Source organism: Vanacampus margaritifer, chromosome 2 (assembly GCF_051991255.1).
Source record: "Vanacampus margaritifer isolate UIUO_Vmar chromosome 2, RoL_Vmar_1.0, whole genome shotgun sequence".
Lineage (NCBI taxonomy): Eukaryota > Metazoa > Chordata > Actinopteri > Syngnathiformes > Syngnathidae > Vanacampus > Vanacampus margaritifer.
This window is the reverse complement of record NC_135433.1, coordinates 22,834,041-22,859,539: the sequence shown is the minus strand read 5'-3', so window position 1 is coordinate 22,859,539 and position 25,499 is coordinate 22,834,041. Positions and strand designations below refer to the sequence as shown.

General features: G+C 39.8%; 1 protein-coding gene and 1 long non-coding RNA gene across 4 annotated transcripts in view; one reads left to right on the top strand and one right to left on the bottom strand.

Annotated features, from left to right (window-relative positions):
• ttyh2l (tweety homolog 2, like) overlaps positions 1 to 7,572 on the bottom strand; it is a 47,806-nt gene extending 40,234 nt beyond the window's left edge. For 2 of the 3 annotated variants that reach the window (XR_013291390.1, XM_077559729.1), the window contains exons 1-2: positions 7,230 to 7,572; positions 890 to 1,065 (exon numbers count right to left, since the gene is read on the bottom strand). Coding sequence is in view for 2 of the 3 variants with exons in the window: in XM_077559729.1 (XP_077415855.1) it covers positions 890 to 1,065; positions 7,230 to 7,358 (305 nt within the window). In the remaining variant the exon portion in view is untranslated. Of the gene's footprint in view, positions 1 to 889; positions 1,066 to 2,790; positions 2,855 to 7,229 lie in introns of those variants that run through there. The other variant, XM_077559730.1, reaches the window with a different exon arrangement.
• The window catches only part of LOC144042904 (uncharacterized), a 183,009-nt gene that overhangs the window by 76,078 nt on the left and 81,432 nt on the right, over positions 1 to 25,499 (top strand). The window lies entirely within an intron of this gene.

The following is a 25,499-nucleotide window of genomic DNA, read 5'->3' as shown; positions in this document are numbered from 1 at the left end:
AAACAAGCTCAGGATAAATTAAACATGACAAAATAACATTATTTAAACACAAAACGTACTTACCCAAGGTAGAAGAGCCATGGTAGAAGTCCCAGAAATATTGTCCAAAAGCGTATCGATCATGTGACAACAGGCAAGTGTGGCTATTGTTTACCAATAGGGCTCTATATACACGCTTGTTATCGCGTGAACTCAACTCTCCAGCATAAACCCCCGTGATTTTGTGGTCTGGCGGGTGCAGATTATCGGACAGGGACAGCTCACACGGTGTGAAGCGGTGTGAAGTGCAGTCTGTGAAGATGTCGTACAGAAAACGCACCGCTGCCGTTCCACAGTCAGTGTGAATTGGCCGTAATATTTTGGCAACGAAGATGGGGCTTTGAGTCGCGCCGCTGCCCTCCTTCCTCGCCGCCAGAGAATAATGGCATTCTGAATAGCCAAAGCTAGCAAGGCTAACCACTACTCTCATCAACAAATATCTTATATTTGTGTTCTCTGACCAGTGCGGACATACGAAGACTGTCACCCGGTTGGCACAACATTTTTGTGAAATTTTGTGCCAGAGTGTAAAAGTCCAGAAATGGCATCAGATTGGTCGGTCTGTAAATTGGCAGCTCGGAAGACAAAATGCCAAAAACAAGATGCTACATTATGGGGACAATACCCTTTTTTTCCCCACGGTTTAACTACCCACAAGTTCAGATCTCTTTTTGAGGGTCAAGACTTGGTTTGAATTGGATTTTGGTTGGGGCTTAGGATAAAGTTTAGGGTTAGGCAATCAATTGTGATGGTTAAGGAAATGCATTATGTCAATGAGATGTCCCCACTAAGATACAAAGACAAACGTGTGTGTGTGTGTGTGTGTGTGTGTATGACCAGTCCGACTGACCATATGATAAGACCTGCGACGACGGCCGACCATGTCACACAGCAGGTCCTTTCGGGCGTTTTGGTATCTTCGTCCACGTCCCTGCGACAGCAACACAAGCAGACCAAGAAGACCCCCAAAACCAGCAGGCTCACACAGAGGCCCACCGCCCCGACACAGGCCAGGACCACCACAGACTGACAGAGAGAAAGAGAAAACACATTAAAATGTTTATCTTCAAAGAGGAGTATCAACCAGACTTTTTCACTACGTCACACGTACATCCGGGGACCTCTAATTTCACTATTAGTAAACAATACTTTAACTGCCATTTAACCAAGTGCTATGAGAACACAGGTCCAATAAAAAGGTTAGCCTTCTGCTCTATTGCGCTAGTGTTAAAAATGCAAATTCCAGGTTTGTATTGTTTTACAATACTCAACTAAATGGATCATTTTGATGTGTACCTGGCGCGAGAAAGCAAAGCGTGGAGAGTCTCTGCTGCTGGAATGCACGGATATTGCTTGTGAATGGGGTGATCAAACATTGCCCATTTCTTCTCATTGTGACAGTCAGCTTCTTTCATTACCATCACGGCATGTTTTTTTTTGTAATAATATAAATATGTAAATACTGCTTTTATATATATATATATATATATATATATGATGTGTGTCAAAGATGGTGTGAATTGCCTAGTACCTGGCGATTTGATTCGTATCCCGATTCATAGGTCACGATTCGATACCGATTAATCCCGGGCCGAATCTATAAATTGATTATTGCGATTTTTATTTTATTTTATTTTTTTTACTCAAATTTAGAGAATACTAATCAGTAAACTTGTTCATGTACACTGTAATATTTGTATGACAATGTATTTATTCATCTGAAAATTCAGGCTTATAACTGAGCCACTGCATTTAACAAACAGGTTGCAGTCTGTTTCATGTTTGAACAGCACTGAAATAAAATATTAAGGCTTAATGTTCCATTAATATAACATTCTTCAATGCTTAATGTGTGATTCCTAACCGTAAGACGTTTTGTTGAATATTCTCATAAAAAATTGATGTTTAAAAATCGATTCGGCCGCATATCAAATCGATTCGAGAATTGTGCGCTGTAATATTGCGATATACTGCCGAATCGATTATTTCTAACACCCCTAATATATATATATATATATATATTTAAATACTGAACAAAATTTCACTGCGACAAAAATGTTTTCTAATGTAATGTAATTCATAGTGTTGCGTGCTGTGCGCAATTTCCTGGTCTGCAGCAAAGAGTTGCCAGTTATAATTTTTACAGTTTTTTTATAGTTCACGTCAGTCGCTTTCAGACACGTTGCTCTGTGTGTGTGTCGGGTTTACACACAACTGTGTGGATTCATTCAGATTTTTTGGGAAGCAAACAAACATATACGAGCAAACATTATGAAAAGGTCTTTAGAATGAGATCAGTGGTCAATAGTGTTCACAAAATGTAGGTTTTGTTGGTGGCAGGTTCAGAAGGCAAGGATAATTGATAGAGAAAGCTAGCAGGGGCTGGACTGTGGGAGACCAGCATCATGTGACGCGTCGACTTTCATTTAGTCTTGTGATTCCAGAGTGTGTGCAGAATTTAAAGCCTGGGGGATGGAGACAAAACACATGCACAAAGAAGAAAGGCAACACTGTGTTGCATATGCACGGTCCATATGGACTAGCATTTCCTCATGAAGTTTAGGGAGAGCTCACTTAGGGCAAGAGACTGTCACGGACTGTGTGGGGGGGTTGTGGACCCAAATGCAGAAAGTAATCCGGGAAGACAGGTGTGCTCACAAAAACGTTTAATGAACAAAACTAGGCTGTTGAAGCTATCAGAAACACTCAGTCAAAAACAAAACAGATTCAAAGAAACAAACACTCACGTACAAGGACAGGACAACTAACCAGCACCATGAGCGAAAGCAAACAAACGATCCAACAAGGACTAAACAGAAACAAAGAACTAAATACAAGCAAGTTAACGAGATAAATGCGAAACACCTGGACACGACACAAGTGGCTGAGGGATCTGATTGGTTGACAAACAGGTGGCCACAAAACCATAACGAGCAAAGACATGAACACCAAGAAACAGGACATAACATAAAGCAAAAACAAATAAAAAACTAAACAAACACAGATCATGACAGAGACGGTACATCGTAGACTGGTCGGCGGTCAGTTGCAGGGTTCAAAGAGACAAATAACCAATCAGACTCAAATTCACATGTATATTTTTGGACTGTGGGAAGAAGCCAGAGTACCCGAAACTTCACAACTGTGAGCTAGACATGCAAACTGTGCTGCCTGTAAGTAGCAGCTGGGATTTTAGATGAATGGATAAGATGGTATTGTTACTATAAATAATTATGATACGATACAGTCCTTAAAAGGACTGAATTTTACAGTCAGTGTGTAACAGTCAATGTACTTTATATACTGTAGATGCCACCATGTATTTCTCCTCTTTAATGTATCATTGCTTTCTGAGCTCCAATAAAATGTCAACACAAAATTGTCTGCAATGAAGAGCATGTATCTTGAGATTTTGTGGGTTTTTTCATTGATAAACATTGTTTATGGTTAACATGAATCTCCAAATTATTGGCTTTAAAAAGACCCCCCGCCCCTAAAAAAAAATGGAGATACATGCTTTTCATGACAGAATGTTTTTTTATTTAAAAAAACTGAGAAATTGGAGCTACGAATGAAAAATGAAAAAGTATGCATCTGCAAATATTGTCCATTTTTATTAAAAAAAGAAAAAGAAAAATCAACTTAAGAGAAACATGAGTTCTATAATATAATCAAAAACCATGTATCTCTAAATTGGTTGCTTTTGAAACAAATCTGAAAGATTTTTTGGATGAGATGAATGCTTTTCATGATAGAATGCGACGTAGATATCTCCATCCTTAAGTTAAAAATAATAAGAAGAAGAATTTGAAAATACAGCATTCTACAATCTTTTTGTGGCAAAATGAAAACACACGTTATCGCCATATGTGTTGCTTTAAAAATAAGTCCCAAAATATTTTGGAGATACTGTACATGCATTTTCTTTCTATTATGAAAAGCCAAGCAGGAGAATCCTGCTTTGCATGATGGAATGTAAAAGATATCTCATTTTTCAAATACAAAAACAATTTCTATTTAGAGCACATTACTTTTAACGACAGAATCCTATAAACACAAATTTGGAGATAAATGCTTTTCATGACAGCGTTTAAAAAGTATGCCTCTTTTCTTTGATCACTTTTTTTTTTACATTCTGTTAAATAAAAGTAAAATCTCTTATTTTTCAGATAGCATTTAGAGATACATGCTTTTCCTTGAACAGCAACTATGAGAAGCCAGAACAAAACAAATAATGTGTGTTCATCACGTCAGCCTTCAAATGATGAATACTTTACAGATTGAATAGAAGAAGCATGTAATAGCCCACATCATGTAGTATGCTAACAAAACAAACTGATTTCAAGCTCTTACTATAAGGCAGCTGATATACTGCAATAGAGCTTCTTTTACATGACAGTTTCATTTTGAAGAAGTGCCAGCACCACTTAAGTGTCAAATCTAAACACTGAGAACACCTCTCCAATATTCCACTTTTGTCAAGCAAAAGGACACTTGAGTTTGTGCAGTGCCAAAACAACTTGTGAAGGGTAAGTTATTAGACAGTGTTTAAACTTAACCTGACGTTTTGTCTCGTAGAGACAAGCAATCAAGCAGCAACTACTTTGTTTTGAATTGTTATTCAGCTCATAGAACAAAAACTTGAGTCAACTCATATCATTGGAAGCAAATATGGGCAAACAAGCACATACACTCAAAGCCAATTAAAATCAGTATGCAGCATCCATCCAGTAAAAAAAAATATATATAGCTCAACACTTTGTTGTGTATCTAATTAGATTTGCTGACAGTCCTCTTTAGATTATGCAATTAATTTAAAAAATACTCTAATTCTGTTGGAATGACTCTGATAACGCACCAACCTTGCTGATACAAACGCAGTGAGCCATTCTGGATGCTGGCGATAAAGTAATAAATTAGATCAACATAAATACAGTGACGTTCTGTTGCAATTACACTCATTATTGTATTGTTATGCTTCATGACAATAGTAGCAAGGCTGTGGGGCCGCCGCAACAGTGCACTGTGTGATTATAATCTCAGCGCTCATATTGAATTTAGTGTGACAGAAGCTCATGCCAAGCTCAATATAATGAAAATCAATTGCACAGACATATTTACTTCACCATGCATGTAGAAGTTATCTAAAAGATTTTGTTTGGTTCCCATTTGATTTTGTTTATTGTTTTATTTTCCTGTGTTCCATTTTCATGTTTTTTTCCTCCTGCGGTTTTGTGTTTTGCCTCTATCTCTGTTCATGTCAGCCCTGTTCTTTGTGCCAACCAATCAGCTCCCTCCATTCTTGTCTAGGTGCTGGGCACTTCCGTTAATCATCAATTCCCATCTTTGATCATGTCCACCTTGCGCTAAGTGCACAATGACACAAATTCTGAGTGGTGCGTTGTATCTATTACAATGTAAACTTGTTGCACCCTGAATACTTTAATGCAACAAAGATGAATTAAAAAGCATGCACTTATGACAAGATGGCCTCATAAAACATACTTAAAACTTCTTAGCCCTTGACCCAAAGTTTGTCCCAACCTGTCCCAACACTGTACTCACTCTATGTATTTCATGTGATTGTTGTGCCATTATTTTTCATGCAAATATTTGCAGTAACAATGACTTCACTACATAGAAATTTCGGTTAAATCACCAGTGTAGCAACAAAACTAAAACACACACAAATGGAAATGAAAAGCACTTTTGAGACGACAACCCTATAAATAAATTTTCCTTGGACCCATTTTGGCCCTCGACCCACAGTTTGAAACACCTGGAAAGAATAAATGCCATTTCCATTCAATTCTAGCAGTAAAGATTATTTGAGTAAAAAGTACCGATACATTTACTGTCCATCATTTGGAACAGACGAGTGGAGACAGGGGCTAGTTGTATCACTTTTTATACTTTCATATAGGTCTTGGAATCAATACATTATATGTATCCAAAATGTAAACCAGATGAAAGACCTAAAGTCTTAGGAATATTTTTTGTATTTATGTCATTTTCATACTTTGTGTCAGTGCAGAGTTATAAGCTATCAAATAGAGGGAGTGAATATGTGATATGTTGCCACACCAATGGGTGAGTTGTCACACTATATGGGGGGTACAATGTCACACTGAAATTTGCAACTAAGAAAACAAGGACAAAATTATCCTTGTTCTCCTGTTTGTTTGTTTTTTTTACAGCCAGATATTTTTTTTTAATCATTGATCTTGAAAATTTACCATAGTCATTGTGCAAACTTTAACATTAAATATTGTGAAATAGATTAAGAGTCCTTAGGAGCTGCTGGCATGTAGGTCATAGCTCTCTGACTCAAATGCCAGTTTCCCTGAAAATTGAAATTTTAGATTAAATTGAATTTTAGAAATTAAAGCATTTCGGTTAATGGATGGATGGTTCATCATGAAACTTAAACCAGTCCTGTCATGTGGGCATAGTCAAATAATTTTTTTAATGAAATAAAATCTGGCAAACTCATTTCCTCACTCTTCAGGCTCATCAATCTGAAGAACAATTGTGGCATACGTAAACCAAGTCGCCAGAAGTGCATTTTTCATTGGCCCATTCTTTGCATATGTGACAACAAACCCCAAAATGATTGAGACAAACTACCATGTTGGCTAATACGTGCTTTAGTTTAAAGTTAGCTTAAAACATAGGCACGACAAGATGCCTGAATCTCTCCTCTAACGCATACCCATGATTTGCTGCTAGAATTTGTCCATGTACAACGCCTGTTTCAAAATATATGAAATGTTTATACAAATACTTGAGAAGTGCTCATGCATTTAAATTTCAATAATACAATAACAATATGGTTGTTTTTTTCTTTTTGGGGATCCATCCAACTACTTTTTATGCAGTTTACTATAGTTACTTTTGTTAATTTATTTTAACTTAGTTGATCTACATTTAAAGTAAGTAGCTTGTAGCTCATAGGTCACTGCAATTTCCAAGTAACTTTCCGAACTGACTTTTGAAAAGATCAGCATGTAATAATAATAAAATAAAATAATAATAATAATAATAATAATAATAATAATAATAATAACAACAATGATAATACATTAAATTCAAATATTAAGAAACTAACCCAAGGACCTATTCTGGTCCCGGCACACAGATTGCTTTCCAAAACTTTCCCGACTGATAGCGACGTAATGCCTGGTACCGACCTGCTGGAAGTTCTCCTGCTCTGGTCGAAACGTGCTGTCCACGGGTTTGAAGGAGAAATCAAAGTGTGGGAAATTGTGCAGCCAGTAGGTCCACCACGGAGCCACATAGTCGAGCCTCGCGGTGGCCATCCCTGCGGCTGCGGGGAAAAGTACACACCCAAGCCCCAGCTACGATCCACGGCTGGCGGGGGAGAGAGAGGAAAAGTTGAGGCGAAAAGTCCAGGAGTGCGTCAGACTGGGTGTAACGAATCAAAGCAGAAGAATGTTTGTCATGTTGCTTCCACGAAGTGGATTTAGTGATCCGAGGCACGGGACTCCAGACTTGCTTGAGTGACGGCGTGAACCTGCCCGCCTTAACAGGGAAGGCGTGACGGTCAGGCCCGCGCCACGCCTCCCATTTAAGGACCCCAAGCAAGACAGTTTCCTTCCTCCAAAGAACAACATTGAAATACTTCTTTAACTCCCTGTGCATCTTTTATTCATTCCTAAATATTGTCTGTTCGTTAAAACTAATGTATCCACGGCCCTACTTGAATTTATTGCTTGTGCTGTTTGTGTCTGACCTCTTGTGGACGACGAGGCGCACTGAGGTGAATTCTAATGAGTGGCAGAGCACTCGAGTGGAGACACTTCATTAGGTACAGCCCACGAGCGAGTCAATTCAATAGCTCGGTAAACTTTTTCACAAAGTACACCTAATAAAATAATTACCTGGCTCTCCAAGGAACACCCTACGTGTCAGTGGCAGTGTGTTCATCAAAAACGAGGCAGATGTTTTAATCCTAAAAAGTATTATATTGCAAGCCAAGTACATTCACACTGACTGCAATAAAATATAGGAACATTAAAAGCTGTAGGCAAATAATGATTTAAAAGATATGTAAGACACACACGCACGCCGCCATGGAGATAGCTGCTCAGACCAACCGGGCTGGATTTGGATGAGGACCCACTTCCCTGACGTCTTCTCGCTGTGCTTCAATTTCTTCAATGGACTTTCGCCCTATTCTAGTTTATAATCTTTAGTATCACAAACGATGTAATTTTTTTCCTATTCGGAATCCATTGCAGCCTGATCATCCTGGAAGGGGGATTACGGTCTTTTCTCAAGGTTTCTCGTTTTTTGCCTGTTGGTTAGCACGTCCGCCTCCCAGTGCAGGGGACGTGAGATCGAGCCCTGGCTTCGGCCTTCCTGGGTGGAGTTTGCATGGTCTCCCCGCGCCTGCGTGGGTTTTCTCCGGGTTCTCCGGTTTCCTCCCACATTCCAAAGACATGCACAGCAGATTAATTAAACACTCTAAATTGTCCATGGGTGTGATTGTGAGTGGGTGTTCATCTCAGTGTGCCCTGGATAGGCTGGCAACCAGTTCAGGGTGTACCCAGCCTACTCCCCGAAGCCAGCTGGGATAGGCTCCAGCACCCCCACGACCCTTGTGTGGAATAAGCGGTTAAGAAAATGGATGGATGGATATTTATAAAATAAATAAACTTCTGAAAGAATAAATGGAAATATATACATAAAAGTTTACAAACTAACTTACTTAACAAACACACTGCACTGGATTAAAAAAAAAAAGAACTTTTAACCACTTTGTACACAGTTTAAATATTTGAGTGATTCTTTTGCATACCACTAGTGGTAGTTGGAAGGACAGGGTTTCAGGAAAACAGAAAGCTAATTTTGCTGTTGTAGTGACTTGATCCAGTGTAAAAATTGATGCAGCAATGCTCATATGAGCCACCCACTGTTTTATGGAACTCAAAATTACCCCTCGCTTTATATTTTATATTTTTTGTCTGGCAGTTAAAACACTCAAGCTTTTTTGTCGGTTCATTTTTAATGGAGCAGGAAGCTAATCTGAAACTAATTTTCTAAGCGTTGGCAAATTGAAAGTGCTTCTGGGAGCTTGAGCACATTGCTGATGTCTTTACAAGTACAAATAATACTTAGTTGTTGGTATCGATTTAATCTCTTTTTTTGGTGGTGGTGGTAGTAGAACTGCAGTGCAGTTATTCAATTTCACTGACTGATTATATAGCTGGTGTCAGGCGAGCAAGCTTTGTACCTCCAAAATTGTAAAAAAAAAAAAAAAATCAGAAGACCCGAAAAATGGCAAGTTTGTTCAACCATTAATATTGCATCCTTAAAGAAAGTAAGCCAACACTGTTTTCAACACTTACAATTGGTAAACAGTTTGCAAAAATAACACCCGACACACGTATTAAATGACCAATTCAATTATTAATTTGAACAAATTGTAACTTATGAGGTTTCGGCCCGACGCCGGTAATATGTTGTTTGTGTTTTATATTGTAAGGAACTAGACTAAGTGCAATTTCTGCAGAAATTGCGGGGGAATGCTGAAAGCTGAATGCTATTAGCTGAATGCTAATAGCTGAATGCTAATAGCTGAAGGCTAAGTTGAATGGTTATGAAGTAAATTTGAAAGATAAATTATGTGAAAATTACAAAGTATTCATTGTAGTCGAAAGATAAATGAATAAAAAGAACACTTGGCAGGCGTGAATTTTTTAAGCAAGTTGAAATTTATATGGGAAAATGTTATCTGAAAGTACCCTCCATTCATTTAGATTGAAACGTGGAACTAATGATATCCAATGAAAAAATGCACACACAAAAATCACTCAATAGCGCCACCTTGGCATGCAGTACCCTCTATTCATTTAGATGAAAAAGTGGAACTAGTGATGAATGAAAAATGCATTTATTTATATATATATATATATATATATATATATATATATATATATATATATACAAACAACAATATATTTGTATCCACAAAATCTTCAACATACTATCAATAAATTCAACGAATTTGGTAAATCTTTTAAAACAGTCACATTGCCCAATAGTATTTGTTTCGCGTTCTTTTATAATAGCCTTGAACTCTCCAAGCTTACGTTCACGTAGAAAGGTGTAAGGTATTCCATGAAAAGGGAGCAGCATATTTAAAAGCTGTCTTTCCCATCTCTGTCCTGACGCTAGGAACTGTCATTTGTAGACTTTTTTCAGAGCGCAAACCATAAAGCTGTGGTTATTGTTGACGTAAATATACACAAATGTAAGAAGGGAGGAGCCAATCATACATTTATAGATAAAAATAAACCAGTGTGAGAGTCTACAAATATACACAGATGATACTTCGCGACAGCATAAAGCGTACAATGGTGAACACGATTTCCACAACCAGGAATAAAACGCAGAGCACCATGGTACACACTGTTCAATTTATTCAGGTGTTGTGCTGATGCATTCATAAAAAGCAAATCAACATAGTCCAATAAAGGTAAAAAAATTGCCGAAATAATACGTGTCCTTTGAAGAGGAATAAAATTATTTGTCCTCTTTGCGTGTTCCAAAAATATGAAGACAGATTTTATGTAAGAAAAAACACCTTTGCAAAAATGATTTAATAAAAAACAGAGATCTCTGGACATCGTGACAGACTCCAAACATCACGTAACAGGTGGAATTTCAGAGTGCCGAATGTGTCTCTTCCGCGGGGAAGATGGCTTCTTATAGTTAAACAGACCGCCTCTCTTTCATTTGTAGACAAAACATACTCTCTGGGTACTTTTCCGTGAGCGATGGCGCAAACAGAGTCAGGGGTGTGTGTGTGTTCGAAGCAGATTCTGTTCTCAAGGACTAAATGTGTTTTCGCACAGAACACTGAGAAGAATTTTTTTAGACCAAACAATATGTTCCAGCTTAAGGTCAAATTATACTGAGTTCAACACTACCTCACATCTACAAAACATTTCGACATGGTTAATATAAAGAATTAAAATGTTAATAATGTATAACAATGGTTAATATATGAAATAAAGAATTTAAATGTTAATAATATCTAACACCTTGCTGTAAAACAAAAACAAGATTTGTTCCTATAAAATAACCCAGTTTTAGTTTCAAGTTTCAAACAATATGTGACTTGAAAGACAGATTTTCGTCAATAACAATACCTAAATACCTATAAGTAGATACTATTTGAATTTCTGCTCCTTCAACAGTTTCAATCTAAGCAGACTTGAGGGTAACTGTTTTCCATTTGAAAAAAAATCCTTAATTTAGATTTGTCCGGATTCTAAACTAACTTTAATTGTGTTAAATGAGACTGCACAACATTAAAGGCAGACTGTAAAGATTTAAAAGCTTGTTCAATTACCCTGGAAGAACAATAAATAACCGTGTCATCTGCATACAAATGGAAACAGGCATTTGCCACATTTTGACAACGATCATTAATAAATAGAAAACAGTGGACCAAGAACAGATCCCTGAGGGACGCCTTTAGAAACATGTAAGTAGGGGGATCTCAATCAAAGTGTACACATTGCATTCTCTCAGACAAATAATTTGAGAACCAACCAACAGCAACATCAGAAAGACCAATGCCCCTGAGTCTCCTAAACAAGATCAAAGGCCTTCGATAGGTCAATAAAAAGTGCAGTGCAATATTTTTTACAGTCTAAAGCTTCAATAATGATGATATCAAGTTGAAAAAAGCAACAAAACAAAAATGAAAAAACACTCAATAGCGCAACAAAGGCATGCAGTACCCTCCATTCATTTAGATGGAAAAGTGGAACGAATGATATCCAATGGAAACATGAAAAAAAATCACCCAATAGCGCCACCTAGGCATGCAGTACCCTCCATCCATTTAGATGGAAAAGTGGAAAAAATTATATCCAATGGAAAAATGCAAAAAAAATAAATAAATCACTCAATACCGCAACAAAGGCATGCAGTACCCTCCATTCATTTAGATGGAAAAGTGGAACGAATGATATCCAATGGAAACATGAAAAAAAATCACTCAATAGCGCCACCTAGGCATGCAGTACCCTCCATCCATTTAGATGGAAAAGTGGAACGAATTATATCCAATGGAAAAATGCCGCCCCCCCCAAAAAAAAGTCACTCAATAGCGCCACCTATGCATGCAGTACCCTCCATTCATTTAGATTGAAAAGTTGAACGAATGATATCCAAAGGAAAAATGTAAAAAACAAAAACAAAAACAAAATTCACTCTATAGCGCCACCTAGGCATGCAGTAACCTGCATTCATTTAGATGGAAAAGTGGAACTATGACAGTCAGTTGGTTAGCATGTCATAAATTAGCATAATTTCCATAGATATACTTGCATTGTAGGGTCAGATGTGGGACGTGAACCCGCGACCTCCTGGTTACTGGACAATGCATTTTGCCAAGTGCGCCACTCAGCAGTATTGTAATGAGAGTTGGTAATGGGACTTGGAAAAAGTTCAGTGTCAGTCCCATTGAAAATTAATGGAGAAAAGTTGATATTTAACGTTAAATTGTGCAAATACTGTAAGTAATGTGAAATCAGACAATAAATACCCTGGAAGGCGTGATTTTTTAAAGCAAGTTGAAATTTGAATGGTGTATATTGGAAGTATTATGTGGGAGTTGTTTCTTGGCGAAAAAGTGACGAGAATAAAAATCACAATAATATTTTATTTTTATTTAAATGATCTTTTTGTAGTTTGTCACTTTTTTGAGGTAAGAAACCCCTCCCCTCCCCAAAGAAACTGTGCAGTGTGCAGGGTCCGCACACTCTACTATAAAGAGAAGATAAAAGCTCTTCGTACTCATCTGGGCATTGGTGGAGCATGCATGATGTAGAAAAAGGTTTAATGTTAAATTATTAAACTGCACAATGCACCTTTAATTTTATTTTTACTACTATAACCCCCAATTTCCCCTCCGGAGATCAATAAAGAATATCTTATCTCACCTGCAATAAACATTGTTCAATTAAAACGTAAAATTGATCATCCATTGGCCCCCATTCTTTTCTATTTATCTTTGTAAATTGTTAATGTTGTTTTTTTGGGAGTGGGGATTTTGGCATGTGTGGCCATTCAGGAGCGCTCAAACGCAGAGCTCCAGCATCAGGCTGCTGCCGGCTCGCTGGGGGCGCAGCAACCACACTAGGAGAGGTTAGAAAAATAACCAGCAAAACACCTAATATTTCATTTAAAATATTACATCGCCATGGTGTCAAAGGTAAGATTTAATCATTATATGCCTATAGTTAATTGTGGAAGGGCTTAAAATACTATGATATACAGACGCTCCCCACCTTACGAACGAGTTACGTTCCGGACGATCGTTCGTAAGGTGAATTTGTTCGTAAGTTGCTTCAGTGCTATATTTTGTATTATAATTTAAGTTTAAAGCCTATATAAGTATATTGAAGGTTTATATGAGTATGTTTAAGGCTTGTACAAGTAACCTGCATTGGTTTGTACTGGAAAAAACTTTTAATAAAATGGAGAGAATACGTACAGTACTGTACTGTACTACGTATGTTAGAGAGAGAGAGCGAAAGTCACACACAGTATGTACATGTACGTAATAAGATAAATAAAATTAAGTTTAACTTACTTTTGGAAGATGTACTCGATGCTTAAGGAGATGATGGAGGAGGAGGAAGAGGAGGATTTTATATCATGAGAGATTCTTCGTCGTCGCTGGAATCGGCTTCAAAAGTTATTTCCTGCTTCATGGGGACCGGCGTTTCTTTCTCCTCCTCCTCGCCACGTTGCTCAGCCTCCAATGAGCTCTCACAGCGCCAATCGTCGGTATTAGCGGCGGAAAGAAGCACTACGCGCAATACAAAATCTAACTTACAGCATTTCTTTCCAAACATTTTTCGACATACTGTACGCGCAGAAATGTTCGTATGTACCGTTGTTCGCAACTCGAATGTTCGTAAGTAGGGGAGCGTCTGTAATACCTTTAACATAACAGTGGAAATGTAGCTATGTTAACCTAATGCAAATATGTTTGCATATTTTAGTTCATTGATACAGTAAAATCGTGAAAAGCTGCTGTTCAAATGCACAATGAAACGTAGCAGAAGAAGAGAAAGCGGGACGGGGAGCAGGAACGTCACTGCTGTAGCTAAAAGCCTGGCGCCATAAGTGCACGTCATTTTGGTGAGTTTGTTTGTCTCTTTTTTGTCTATTGAGTGAATTTTGTTTTTGTTTTTGTCTGACCTTTCAGCAGCGGCTGATGAAATGAGTTGTCCTATATTTTGAGGCTAAATAGGTCTGTATGTGGCCATATGTTGTGTCGTTTGATTTTATGAATGAAAATTAGGATGGACGAAATGATTATTGCTTGTCATTACTCACCGTCATGTAGGTGCCGCCGAAGCAGCCTATTTTAATATACATGTATTGTAGCGTTGGTGAACTAATCAGGCCAAGCGGCAAACAAACAACTCTTTAATGACAATTTGCAATTAACTTTCGGCCGCCAGAACACAACAGCTCCAACGCGCTTAGCTTACCAAAACAAAACAAAAGTCTATGCTGCGTTCACGGACCGTCCAGACCATGGAACTACGAAACCTGCAACCCACCCACATCGATTTCTACAGAATGCTAATGGTTTTTGAAATTAAATCGGAAAATGTTACGTCATATTAGCAAGTATAATTTTACTTTGCCTACACTTTAGCTGTTACATCGTGGTGTGGTCTGTCTTTGTTTTCGTTATCCTAGCCATTTCCAGTTTTATTTGGATGTCTGATTAATCTCGTTTCAGTTTGCTTGCCCTTCATTGTATGTTGTTATCCCTGATTGTTCCCACCTGTGTTTTGTTAACCCCAGCTGTTAAATAGTCCGCATCTCCCCTGTAATTTGCCGATGTGTTACCCTAGTGTCCACAGAAGCGTTTTTTATAGCTTTGGTCCATGGTCCTTTTGTCTCGTCACGTGAGTGTTTTTGTTCCCGTTTTTACCTCCCTCATTGGACAGCCTTTTGTTTGTCTCTTTCAGTGCCTTGTTTTTTCCCTCATTTTTTCAGGTGATTTTTTCGTTGAAAATAAAACTCTAGCCATTGTTTGGCATTTTTTCCTACTCTGCATCTCAGTCCTCCTTCCTCGGCCTTGTGTCAGAACACATCGGCCAGTATGGACCCAGCAGATAAGGTTCGGATGACCGCCAATCTCCAGGTCGGGGAAACCCGCCTTGACCACCAGGAGGAGTTCCAAACCGCCATGGCAATTCGCCAGTGTTTACCTGAATTTCGAGCGGCTCTTCGCAGAGTTTTTGATCCCGATGATGATGGTCTCGACGAAGGTGGTGCTGCACCGAAGGTCGGCCTACTCTCCCTTCCTGGGATGGGAACAATGGGGGTTGATACACATAGGCAGACATTAAAGGAGAACAACCTGTGGCTGTGGAGACCAGGGTGTTGTGAGCGTATTCCACCCAGGGAAGATACAAGGACCATGCCGCCGGACAATGCAGGCATACGTAGCGGAGAGCTGCTTCCAGAGCCTGGTTCACCCTTTCCGTCTGGCCATTGGTCTGCGGGTGATATCCTGAGAAAAGGCTCGCCGTTGCTCGTAACGCCATGCAGAACTTCCTCCAAACCTGCAACACAAACTGTGGACCTCGGTCCGAAACAATGTCCAAGGGAATTCCATGAATACGAAATACATGCTTGATTAAAAGTTGAGCAGTCTCTAGGGATGAGGGCAGTTTAGACAGGCCTATGAAGTGGGCCAACTTAGAGAATTGGTCAACCACGTTAGTATGACAGATTTCCCATGGGACACTGGAAGGCCCGTGATGAAGTCCAGGGAGATGTGACCATGGGCGTGAGGGTACTGGCAGCGGCCGGAGAAAACCTGCTGGTGGTCTGTGAGACGACTTGCCACATGCACAGGCCGTACATGCCCCGACGTAGTTGACAATGTATTTTCTTAACTCGGGCCACCAGAACCGCTGAGCAAGGAGGGCAAGAGTTCGGTTAATACAAGGGTGGCAGGCGACCTGGGACGCGTGTGCCCATTTTAACACCTCTAGGCGTAATGCCAGGGGAACAAACAGCCGCCCTGCAGGACACTCACCCGGGACTTGAGTCCCCTCCAGCGCATCGATTACCCTTTTCTCCACGCCCCACTGCAGCGCCCCCAGGATATAGCAGTCCGGCAGTATAGGTTCCACCCGGGTCTCATCCACGGCGGGATTTTGAAGTTGTGACAGTGCGTCTGGTTTTTCGATCCTTTGCGTTATGCGAAGACAAAATTTAATCTTGTGAATAACAGGGCGCGTGGCGGGGATTTAACCTCTTGGCGGAGCGGATGTATTCCGGGTTATTGTAGTCAGTATAAACTGTGAATTGGTCTTTAGCTCCCTCTAGCCAGTGCCTCCATTCTTGAAGGGCCAGGAAGATAGCCAGCAGTTCTCGGTTCCCAACGTCATAGTTGGCTTCGGCCGGGGTCAAGCGCTTTGAGAAGAAAGCGCAGGGGTGGCGTCTCTGGTTGAATGGGAATCGCTGGGATAGGACCGCCCCCACTCCTGAATCTGATGCATCAACCTCGACCAGAAATGGAAGATTGGTGTTAGCGTGACGCAATACTGGCGGATTAGTTAACAGTTGTTTCAGTTTAGTAAATACTGACTCTGCTTCGGGAGTCCATTTAAACAGAACTTTAGTAGATGTAAGCCGTGTTAGAGGTCTAGCCCTTTGGCTATACAGACGCTCCCCTACTTACGAACATTCGAGTTACGAACAACGGTACATACGAACATGTCTGCGCGCATGCGCGCATGTCAAAAAATGTTCGGAAAGAGATGCTGTAAGTTCGATTTTTTATTGCGCACCTTTTTCCGAGTACTGTAGTGCTTCTTTCCGCCGCTAATACCGACGCTTGGCGCTGTGAGAGCTCACCCAGCATTGGAGGCTCAGCAACGTGTCGAGGAGGAGGAAGAAGAAGAAACGCCTGTCGCTCATAGATAAAGCCATCGCACTCTTCGAGCAGCAAGACCCAAATATTGAACGTTGCACAAAGGTTGCAAATCAATTGAATGATGCCATACAGTGCTACCGCATCATTTATGATGAAAAAAGAAGAAAACTGTGCAATCATAGTTAGATCGCTTCTTTCGGCCAGTTTCTAGTAAATCCTCCAAGGAAGATATTCATCAACCCTCATCTTCTTCTCCGCGACCCTCAACTTCTTCCTACATTGAAGTTACGGAGGAGGAAGTAACTTTTGAAGCCCATTCCAGCGACGACGAAGAACCTCTCATGATATAAAATCCTCCTCTTCTTCCTCCTCCTCCTCCATCAAATCCTTAAGCATCGAGTACATCTTCCAAAAGTAAGTTAAACTTCATTTTATTTATCTTATTACGTACATGTACATACTGTGTGTGTCTCTCGCTCTCTCTCTCTAACATACGTAGTACAGTACTGTATGTATTCTCTTTAAACATAAATTATAATACAAAATATAGCACTGAAGCAACTTACGAACGATCGCTCGGAACGTAACTCGTTCGTAAGTTGGGGAGCATCTGTAGTTGCGAATGAATTGCCGGTAAAAAGAACCTCTGCAACTGCTTCCTTGATGTAAGAGTTGGCCATTTGACCACAGCCTCGATTTTGGCTGGGTCGGCTCGTAGCTGGCCCTTCTCCACTATGAAACCTAAAAACTGGACCGATTCTGAATGGAATTCACATTTCTCTGCTTTAACGTAAAGACCCTTTTTTAGCAGTCTCTGAAGGACTCGGCGTACATGTTAAACGAAAAACAAAAAATATTCAACATATCCCTCAACACATCGTTTTTGAGACATTGGAACACAGCAGGGGCATTGGCTGGTCCAAATGGCATAACCAAGTATTCAAAGTGCCCCAAGGGGGTCTTGAAAGCGGTCTTCCATTCATCCCCCTCACGTATCCGAACCAGGTGGTAGGCACTGTGAAGGTCTAGCTTAGTGAATATAGTAGCGGCTTGTAAGGGAGCGAATGCAGAGTCCATTAGAGGCCGTGGATATTTATTTTTATCAGTAATGTCGTTAAGGCCCCTGTAATCAACACATGGACGTAATGTCTTGTCCTTCTTATCTATAAAAAAAAAAGAGAAAGAAACGCCCCCATAGGGGAACTAGATGGTCGAATTAAGCCTGCCACCAAAGAAGTCGAAATGTATTCTTGCAGAGCCTCATGTTCGGGCTGAGACACCTGATATGAGTCGGGAGCAAGTTCTTCCTCGGGGGTCCTAGCTGCACCGGAGCTGGAATAACCAGCTTGCTCCACTCCGCGTTCCCTTCGTCTTTCCCTCATACGATTGTCCAGTCTGATGCTTAAAGCAATGAAGTCCTCTAGATTGTCCGATTCATCACACACCGCAAGTTTGTCTTTTACCGCCGGGTTAAGACCTCGGCTAAAAATGCTACAAAGCGCCCGGTTGTTAAAGCCACTTTCGGCTGGCAGGTTCTGAAACATAATAGAGCAGAGGTGGGCATCGAGGGCCGGAGTCCTGCAGGTTTTCCATGTTGCCCTTCTCCCACACAGCTGATATATGATCAGCTCATTAGCAAGCTCTGCATAAGCCTAAGAACGATCCTGTTGATTGGAATCAGCTTGTGTCGGGAGTGATAAACCTCCAAAACCTGCAGGACTCTGGCCCTCGAGGACCGAGATTGCCCACCTCTGTAATAGAGTAATAGGCTACAGACAGTTTCCCATGTACATAATCTAATAGCTGACCTGCAGCCTCCCGAGACCAGGAGAGGATACAAAAAGGTTGTTTATTACAGAAAAATAGTTGAAATAAATAACAACAAAAGGCACTGGCAATTGGCCAGGAAGAAAAATAAAAACTAACCAAAAACACTTGCAAATGGCAAGGGGAAAAAAAATCGAGACAAAAGAAAAACACTTGCTATAATAAAACGAGCAAGGAAGATACCATTACATGGGCGCACAAAAAACAAGATACTCGAAGCTACAAACAAAAAACGCGGAGTACAAAACTACTTGCACGTGTAAAGACTATGGTAACATAAGCGCAGGAACTATGGAAGGGCTAGGAAAAACACTTGGCGCCATAACAGTGAGCAAGGTGAATCTTTTGGCATCCGATGCTGTTGCTCAGTCCCTTTTGAAGTCCTTTAATCATTGATGCGCTTCAGGTGTGGCACTAGTGGGACACGCCCCCTCACTGGAAAAACACCAGACACAGAACAGAACTGAGAGCAGGAGCATGACACCAACAACATGGTGAAAAAAAACTTTTGCTCTCATCCTTTTATTTATTTATTTATTTACATTTACCAAGCCAATCAGGGAGAGCGTGATTACTCTACATACCCCACACGCCACACCACAGGAGAATCGCTCAGTGTAATCTTTTGAAGACATTCGATGATCAGGCCTTTACTGGCTTTGACTTGAAGAGAAGAAAATGTTCAAATTCGGAACTGTTCGTACTTAAGTCCCCCGTTTAAGTTTGATGCATCACCACTATAAAATTCTATTTACAGTCAATTTACATAAAATTACATGGAGCCCGCACAACTATCAAAAGCTGCACGCTGATGCCAAGCCTTGAGAGCAGTCGGCAGATTAAATACAAAAAAATAAATAAAAATAAGGCTGCTGATATTTCATATGCGTTCTCCTCCCCTGTGAGGATGGTGGGGGTTGTTTATCTACATGGGGCGCAGAGCGTCCCGATATCAGGAGACTTGTGTAATTATTTGGATGTTTTGATGCACCTCCACGGCCGGAGGAGCCACGGAGTGTGCTCAGACTCGGAATCCTCAGAGTAGGTGATACTCCAAACGGAGTATGAATATGAATTGTGACTTCCTCCGCATTTCTAAACAGCCGGAATTGATGCCAAAGAGCTTTCTGGCAATTGCAGTGCCAATCACACTGAGTCGGTGGGTTAAAAACAAGAGAGGGTGCATGTCTCTATAATTTGATTCAGCCCCACTGCTCATTTATTCTTGTTATCTCAGCCTGGACAACACATGACACTTCCAACTAATCCCATTGATGCCAGTGTGAGATTGCATCCCAACAATGCACACTACATTCGTGGTGCTACGGTAAAACACTGCTGATTTGTTATTTTTGATTGAATTCATTACAGGGTTGTCCCATTTTCTGTCCACACTATTCCCATTTTTCATGCATGATTATAAGTAATACTGCGGCAGGAGACAGTATGTAGTCAGAATTTCAGATTCACACTGTTGGGGAACACCAAGTACCATGGACCCCCCCAAAATACTTGGCTCCCTAAGTACAACCATAATAACCATAATGAAAATATAGGTGTTGTGACCCATCAAAAATGAGTTTAAATTCCTAAAAAGTATGTTTAATATCATTCAAAGCCACAATAAAACCTCTACTGCTACCAATACTCACACCAGTTGCCATAGGGGTCCGTGCCCGCCCACCAAAATGATTGTGCCTAGAGCTGTGCGATCCTTGAGATATATATCGCTGATAGGAATAACAATAAGTATTTTTAGGTTCATAATTTTGTTTAAAATAACTTGTCAAATGAAATAACTTTTCTTTCTTTCTTATTTATTATTTATTTTGCAAATTAGACTTTCTTGTTAGGTTATTAAACATGCCATAATATAATATAAACATAGTAACATAACATCCTCACAGCGTTTTAATATAGAACGGACTATGTAAAAATAAGTCAGTTAGCATGATAAACAAGTTTTACCTTTGCATTACGAGGTATATTGTCCCTCGGTGTGAGCGTAGCATCTCGTCCCAGAGACCCAGCCAGCGACCAGCTTTTGAATCAGCCTCGGTGTAAGGAGAAGAGACGGCATTAACTACATGAGATAGGTCGTGCACTGTGAATTCCGGCAAAGTTGGCGATTTGATTAACTTGGTAAAAACAGAAGGTAAGGGCTGTTTTCAAACTAGCGATCTCCAACTTAAGTAAATATCGCGCTCTATGAGTCCCGACTAAATGTGCAACTCCGACTGACAGGAGAACTTTGGTTGAAGTAGTAGTTTCCGTGGCTCTATGGGCAATTCAAACTTTTAATTTATAAAATAACAGTTGCTAAGTCACTTAATTGCTCCGGGTCACGTCCACTTAAGAAATTACACAAGCCAAACAGGAAGTCGAGCGTCGGCATCAAGATAGATCCGGTATATTTCAAAATAAAAGCGTTTGCGAACTCATTTTTGGGGTAGGGAAGCTAGCTAACTACATAGCATGACATGAGTCGGCCATTTAAGAGAAAACAACAAGCTCAGAATAAATTAATCATGACAAAATAACACTATTTAAACACAAAACGTACTTACCCAAGGTAGAAGAGCCATGGTACAAGTCCCAGAAAAAATGTCCAAAAGCGTATCGATCATGTGACAACAGGCAAGTGTGGCTATTGTTTACCAATAGGACTCTATATACACGCTTGTTATCGCGTGAACTCAACTATCCAGCGTGAACCCCCGTGATCTTGTGGTCGGGCGGGTGCAGATTTCCAGACACGGACAGCGGTGTGAATTGCAGTCCGTGCGGCGGCTGTACGGAAAACGCACCATGGCCGTTGCGCATTCAATGTGAATTGGGCGTAAGTCACTCATGTCCCTTTCGTTTGCTTCCCCACTCCGTCGCGCTCATGCGACACGTGGACTAATTGAAAGCAATTGACATCAACAATTGCTTAAGTACAGTGCAAGCTGCGCCCCCCACCTGCTGCTAGTGCATGAGCAAAACTTCAGAAACTGCTGTTCCTGCGCAAGCAACCTTGCTTTAACTGACTATTTAAAGTTAACGAGCAATATCGATTCTGAGGCCTGCGTATCGTTACGTGTATTGTAATGCGGCCCGCAATGATGTATTGCCGTATCAATTTTTTTAGCACAACCCTAACGTCAACATGACGTGCAAGAGTAATGTACATTTTGTACAAGTGAAGCTGCTAGCTCCCGAGGACGCTGACGTAACAAGACAAGTGAAGAGGGACATACTACAAACTACATTCGTGTCGGCGACTAAAGAGCCACTTGAAGAAAAAAAACCCCACTGGAGCCACATATCGTTTGGGCATCTAAAATTAAAGAAGGATTTTGCTTTCCTTTTTCCTTTTTTAATTCTGCCGCAGACACCGTTCAAACAGGTGGCCCGTTGGAAGCGATATGTCAGTGCATCCGCCATGTTGGAGGTGGCAATTTTACCCCCCTTTAAATTTGCGAATAATTAGTAAGATTGAGTTAGAATGGGATAATATAATCAAAAGTAATGATTCCTTCTTAATCCAATGAGTTCTGGCTTGGTGACACATCTCCAAGGAGAAAGTGAATGAGGCATCTTTACAAATAGCTTCAATTGTTTCAAAATGTAAGCATAATAGATTTTAAGTTCTGATTGAGTAAATGGTGCTAACACTATGGCTACTTGCAAATGTATGATTGGAAGATGACACTTTTGCTGCATGGCTAGTTAGTAGAGGCTAAACTGCTAATGTTCATTTGGGCAGGCTGTGCGAACTCCACTCGCATTTTCATGCTTTCTACATCATCACGTGAGTGGTAGTTGTCCTCATTATTAAACAGTAGCCGTGTCCGTTTTTGAGGATATACCTTGCACAACAGCCGGTCATTTACATCTTTTTGGAGATAGCGCTACACAAGCAGTGGTAAGGGCCTTCTCTTGCCAAAATAGTTTCATCTTCGGAAGATCACGGCAAGTCATGGGTGTACGTAGTTGGTAGTTGTTTACTAGCTTCTTAGTACATTCTGTTTACTTCAACTTGCAAACCAAAGTAGAAATTGACAAGGTCGGCTTTGGCTGCTTTCACACACATTCACGCCATGTCTGATCGAGTAAATATGTTCACAGTTCACAGCTGGTCACCATAGTATCATGATTCTCAATTGTATAATAACCTAGATCTACGTATATTGCCCTTTAGAAGGTAATAGACAGGAAGTAGGGTGACAACAATAACAACAATAACAAGAAGTTACTAGGGCCCGAGCAGCTGCTGCTCTTATCATTATTCTCCGCAAAGAACCAGATTTTTGAGACGTTAAACATGAACGAATACTCACCTAACTTTAAACACACATCAAGCCTGGCGAAAAATGATAGTAATTTAAAGTTAGTATATACAAATACAAAAAAATAGGCCTGTAGCACCCCTTACATGGGTTTAACAGAGCTCCGTCCTGATAAGTTTGCCATACGGCTAAAAAAAAATTGAGAGGCACATGTAGCACCCAGAGAAAAAGAAAAAACACTTTGGTAGCCGTCCCCTAAAATGAACAGGAAGTGAGGTGTGAGTATTTAAATGTCCAATTTTGACCCACTTTTGCACATTTACAGGGGTCTTACTTTCCCCCCTTGTCCTACATGGTTAACCCGATTACCGATTAACTTGGGCTGTACCACTTCAACACCCGGGACAACAACAGGGGGGGAAAAAATCTTCAGTTTTTGATGTTTCAAACCATTGCTGCCTTGAAATTTTGTAGAATTGAGCGAGGACCCACGTTAACCGACGCTACTGTAACAGCTTGATGAATAGGGTTCTTCGCTGGCTATTAAACTCACACAATCTCAAGCAGAGCTGTTACGAATTGCAGCCAAATGAGAAAACCTCTCCAGTCCAACTGCAAACTCCACAGCATGAATATTAAGCTTCACAGCCAATGAATGTATCTGTTAAAACTGCAGTTGAGATTCACGTGGAGGTCATACTATTTCCAGTTGGACAGCCAGGTAGTGTGAAGAAGCCATTAGGTGGCAGCCCAGCACTTTATTGTACACGCTTGGTCCGTCGGTGCTGCTTGCGAACCAGCACGCCAGTGCAGCTGATGCTTTTTTGGAATAAAATTGGTCTTAAAATTGAGATCTAATCCAAATGAAATCAGACTCATATAACAGATCCATCGCTCTGGCAGTCCTTTCATCACAAGGAGTCTCGGCAGTCAAACGTTTGGGTGCTGGCATGTTAAGGAAAATACATATCAAAAGAGGCCTTTGAAGTAACTCCTTAGCAGAAAAAAACACACTATGGAAAGGAAAAGAATAAAACCTCACAGCTAGTGGCAGGTCAAGGTTAGTAATATTCCAATAGTGTCACTGTCCTTTTTTTTTTTTTTACAACCTGCTGGTATGACTTCCATACGGCAATAAAAGTAGCAGCTAAAACTAGTGCTACCTGAGTTGTCAAGCAAGGACACATTTAAATACCTTTAAAGGGAACATATTATGGAAAATAAACTTTTGAATAGCTTATATACAAGCAACAACTTTGTAGATTCTCACTGAAGGCATCAAAACTATGTATGAACTGATGTGGAGTTATGTACTGAACAAAAAAAAAAGCTGAAAGAACTGAAAACATGTTTTATATTATAGATTCTTCAAAATAGCCATCCATTGCTCTGGTTACTTTTTTGCATACTTTTGGCATTCTTACGTCTGGGAACTCCTTAAAGACTGATGAAAAACCTTTTCAGGTGACTACAATGTAAGATCCAATTATCGTTATCATTACTTAAACAAAGCATGCAAACCGGTTGCACTTAAAAAAAAACACGTAAAGAAAACGATTTAATTTTAGTTGAACTAACTAGCATTTCCTTTGTAGAGTACACTTACAAATGTGTTTAAGCAACTAAAACATTCAAGTAGAGTTTACTTTATAACTTAGTTTAGAATACTCTTAACTTAGTAAAGATTACTCAGAATTACAAATTCAATCTACTAAATGACTGCATGTTATATTTACTCTGTTCTGTTCGTCTAAAATACTTATCTAAGTTCTACTAATTTATATTGCTTCAATTGACTAAGTTATGTTTGCTTGAAAAGCAATTTGAATTGTTAAAAACTTGACTTCAACAATATAAGTGGTGGAAAAAATATCTAAACAGGAATGAAAAGTAGGAACGAAAAGCAGGGTCCAATTTACTAAAACAATCATAATAAAGCAAGATAACACAATTGAAAGTTCAAATAATATATATATATTTTTTCCTCTGTTTAAACTTCAAAAAAAAGTTTTCCCATTAATGGTATCCACAAACACTTTAATACCGTACAAACAATACAGTAAACATCTTTCAAACTGTATAACAGTTTATAGACAAGAACAAACATGCTGACAAGTGCACTTAAATATTCAAAAATAATAATACTCAACAAACATAATTACTTTTTTGAAAAGTTAAATTACCCAAGAAAAAGTTTTCATCTTATAACACTACCTAAATGAGTGCAAAAACAGCTTTCCTCTTTTGTCTGCAGAAAAGAGGCATTGCTTACAGTTCCAATGCATCTTCAAGAAATATCTTCAAAGGAGTAAGAACAGTCTTTCAAATTAATTAAGGTGCAGCAGCTCATGTGGTGGTTAGAACTCCATAATGGTAAATGTTCACCCAAAAATCCAAATATAGTCATC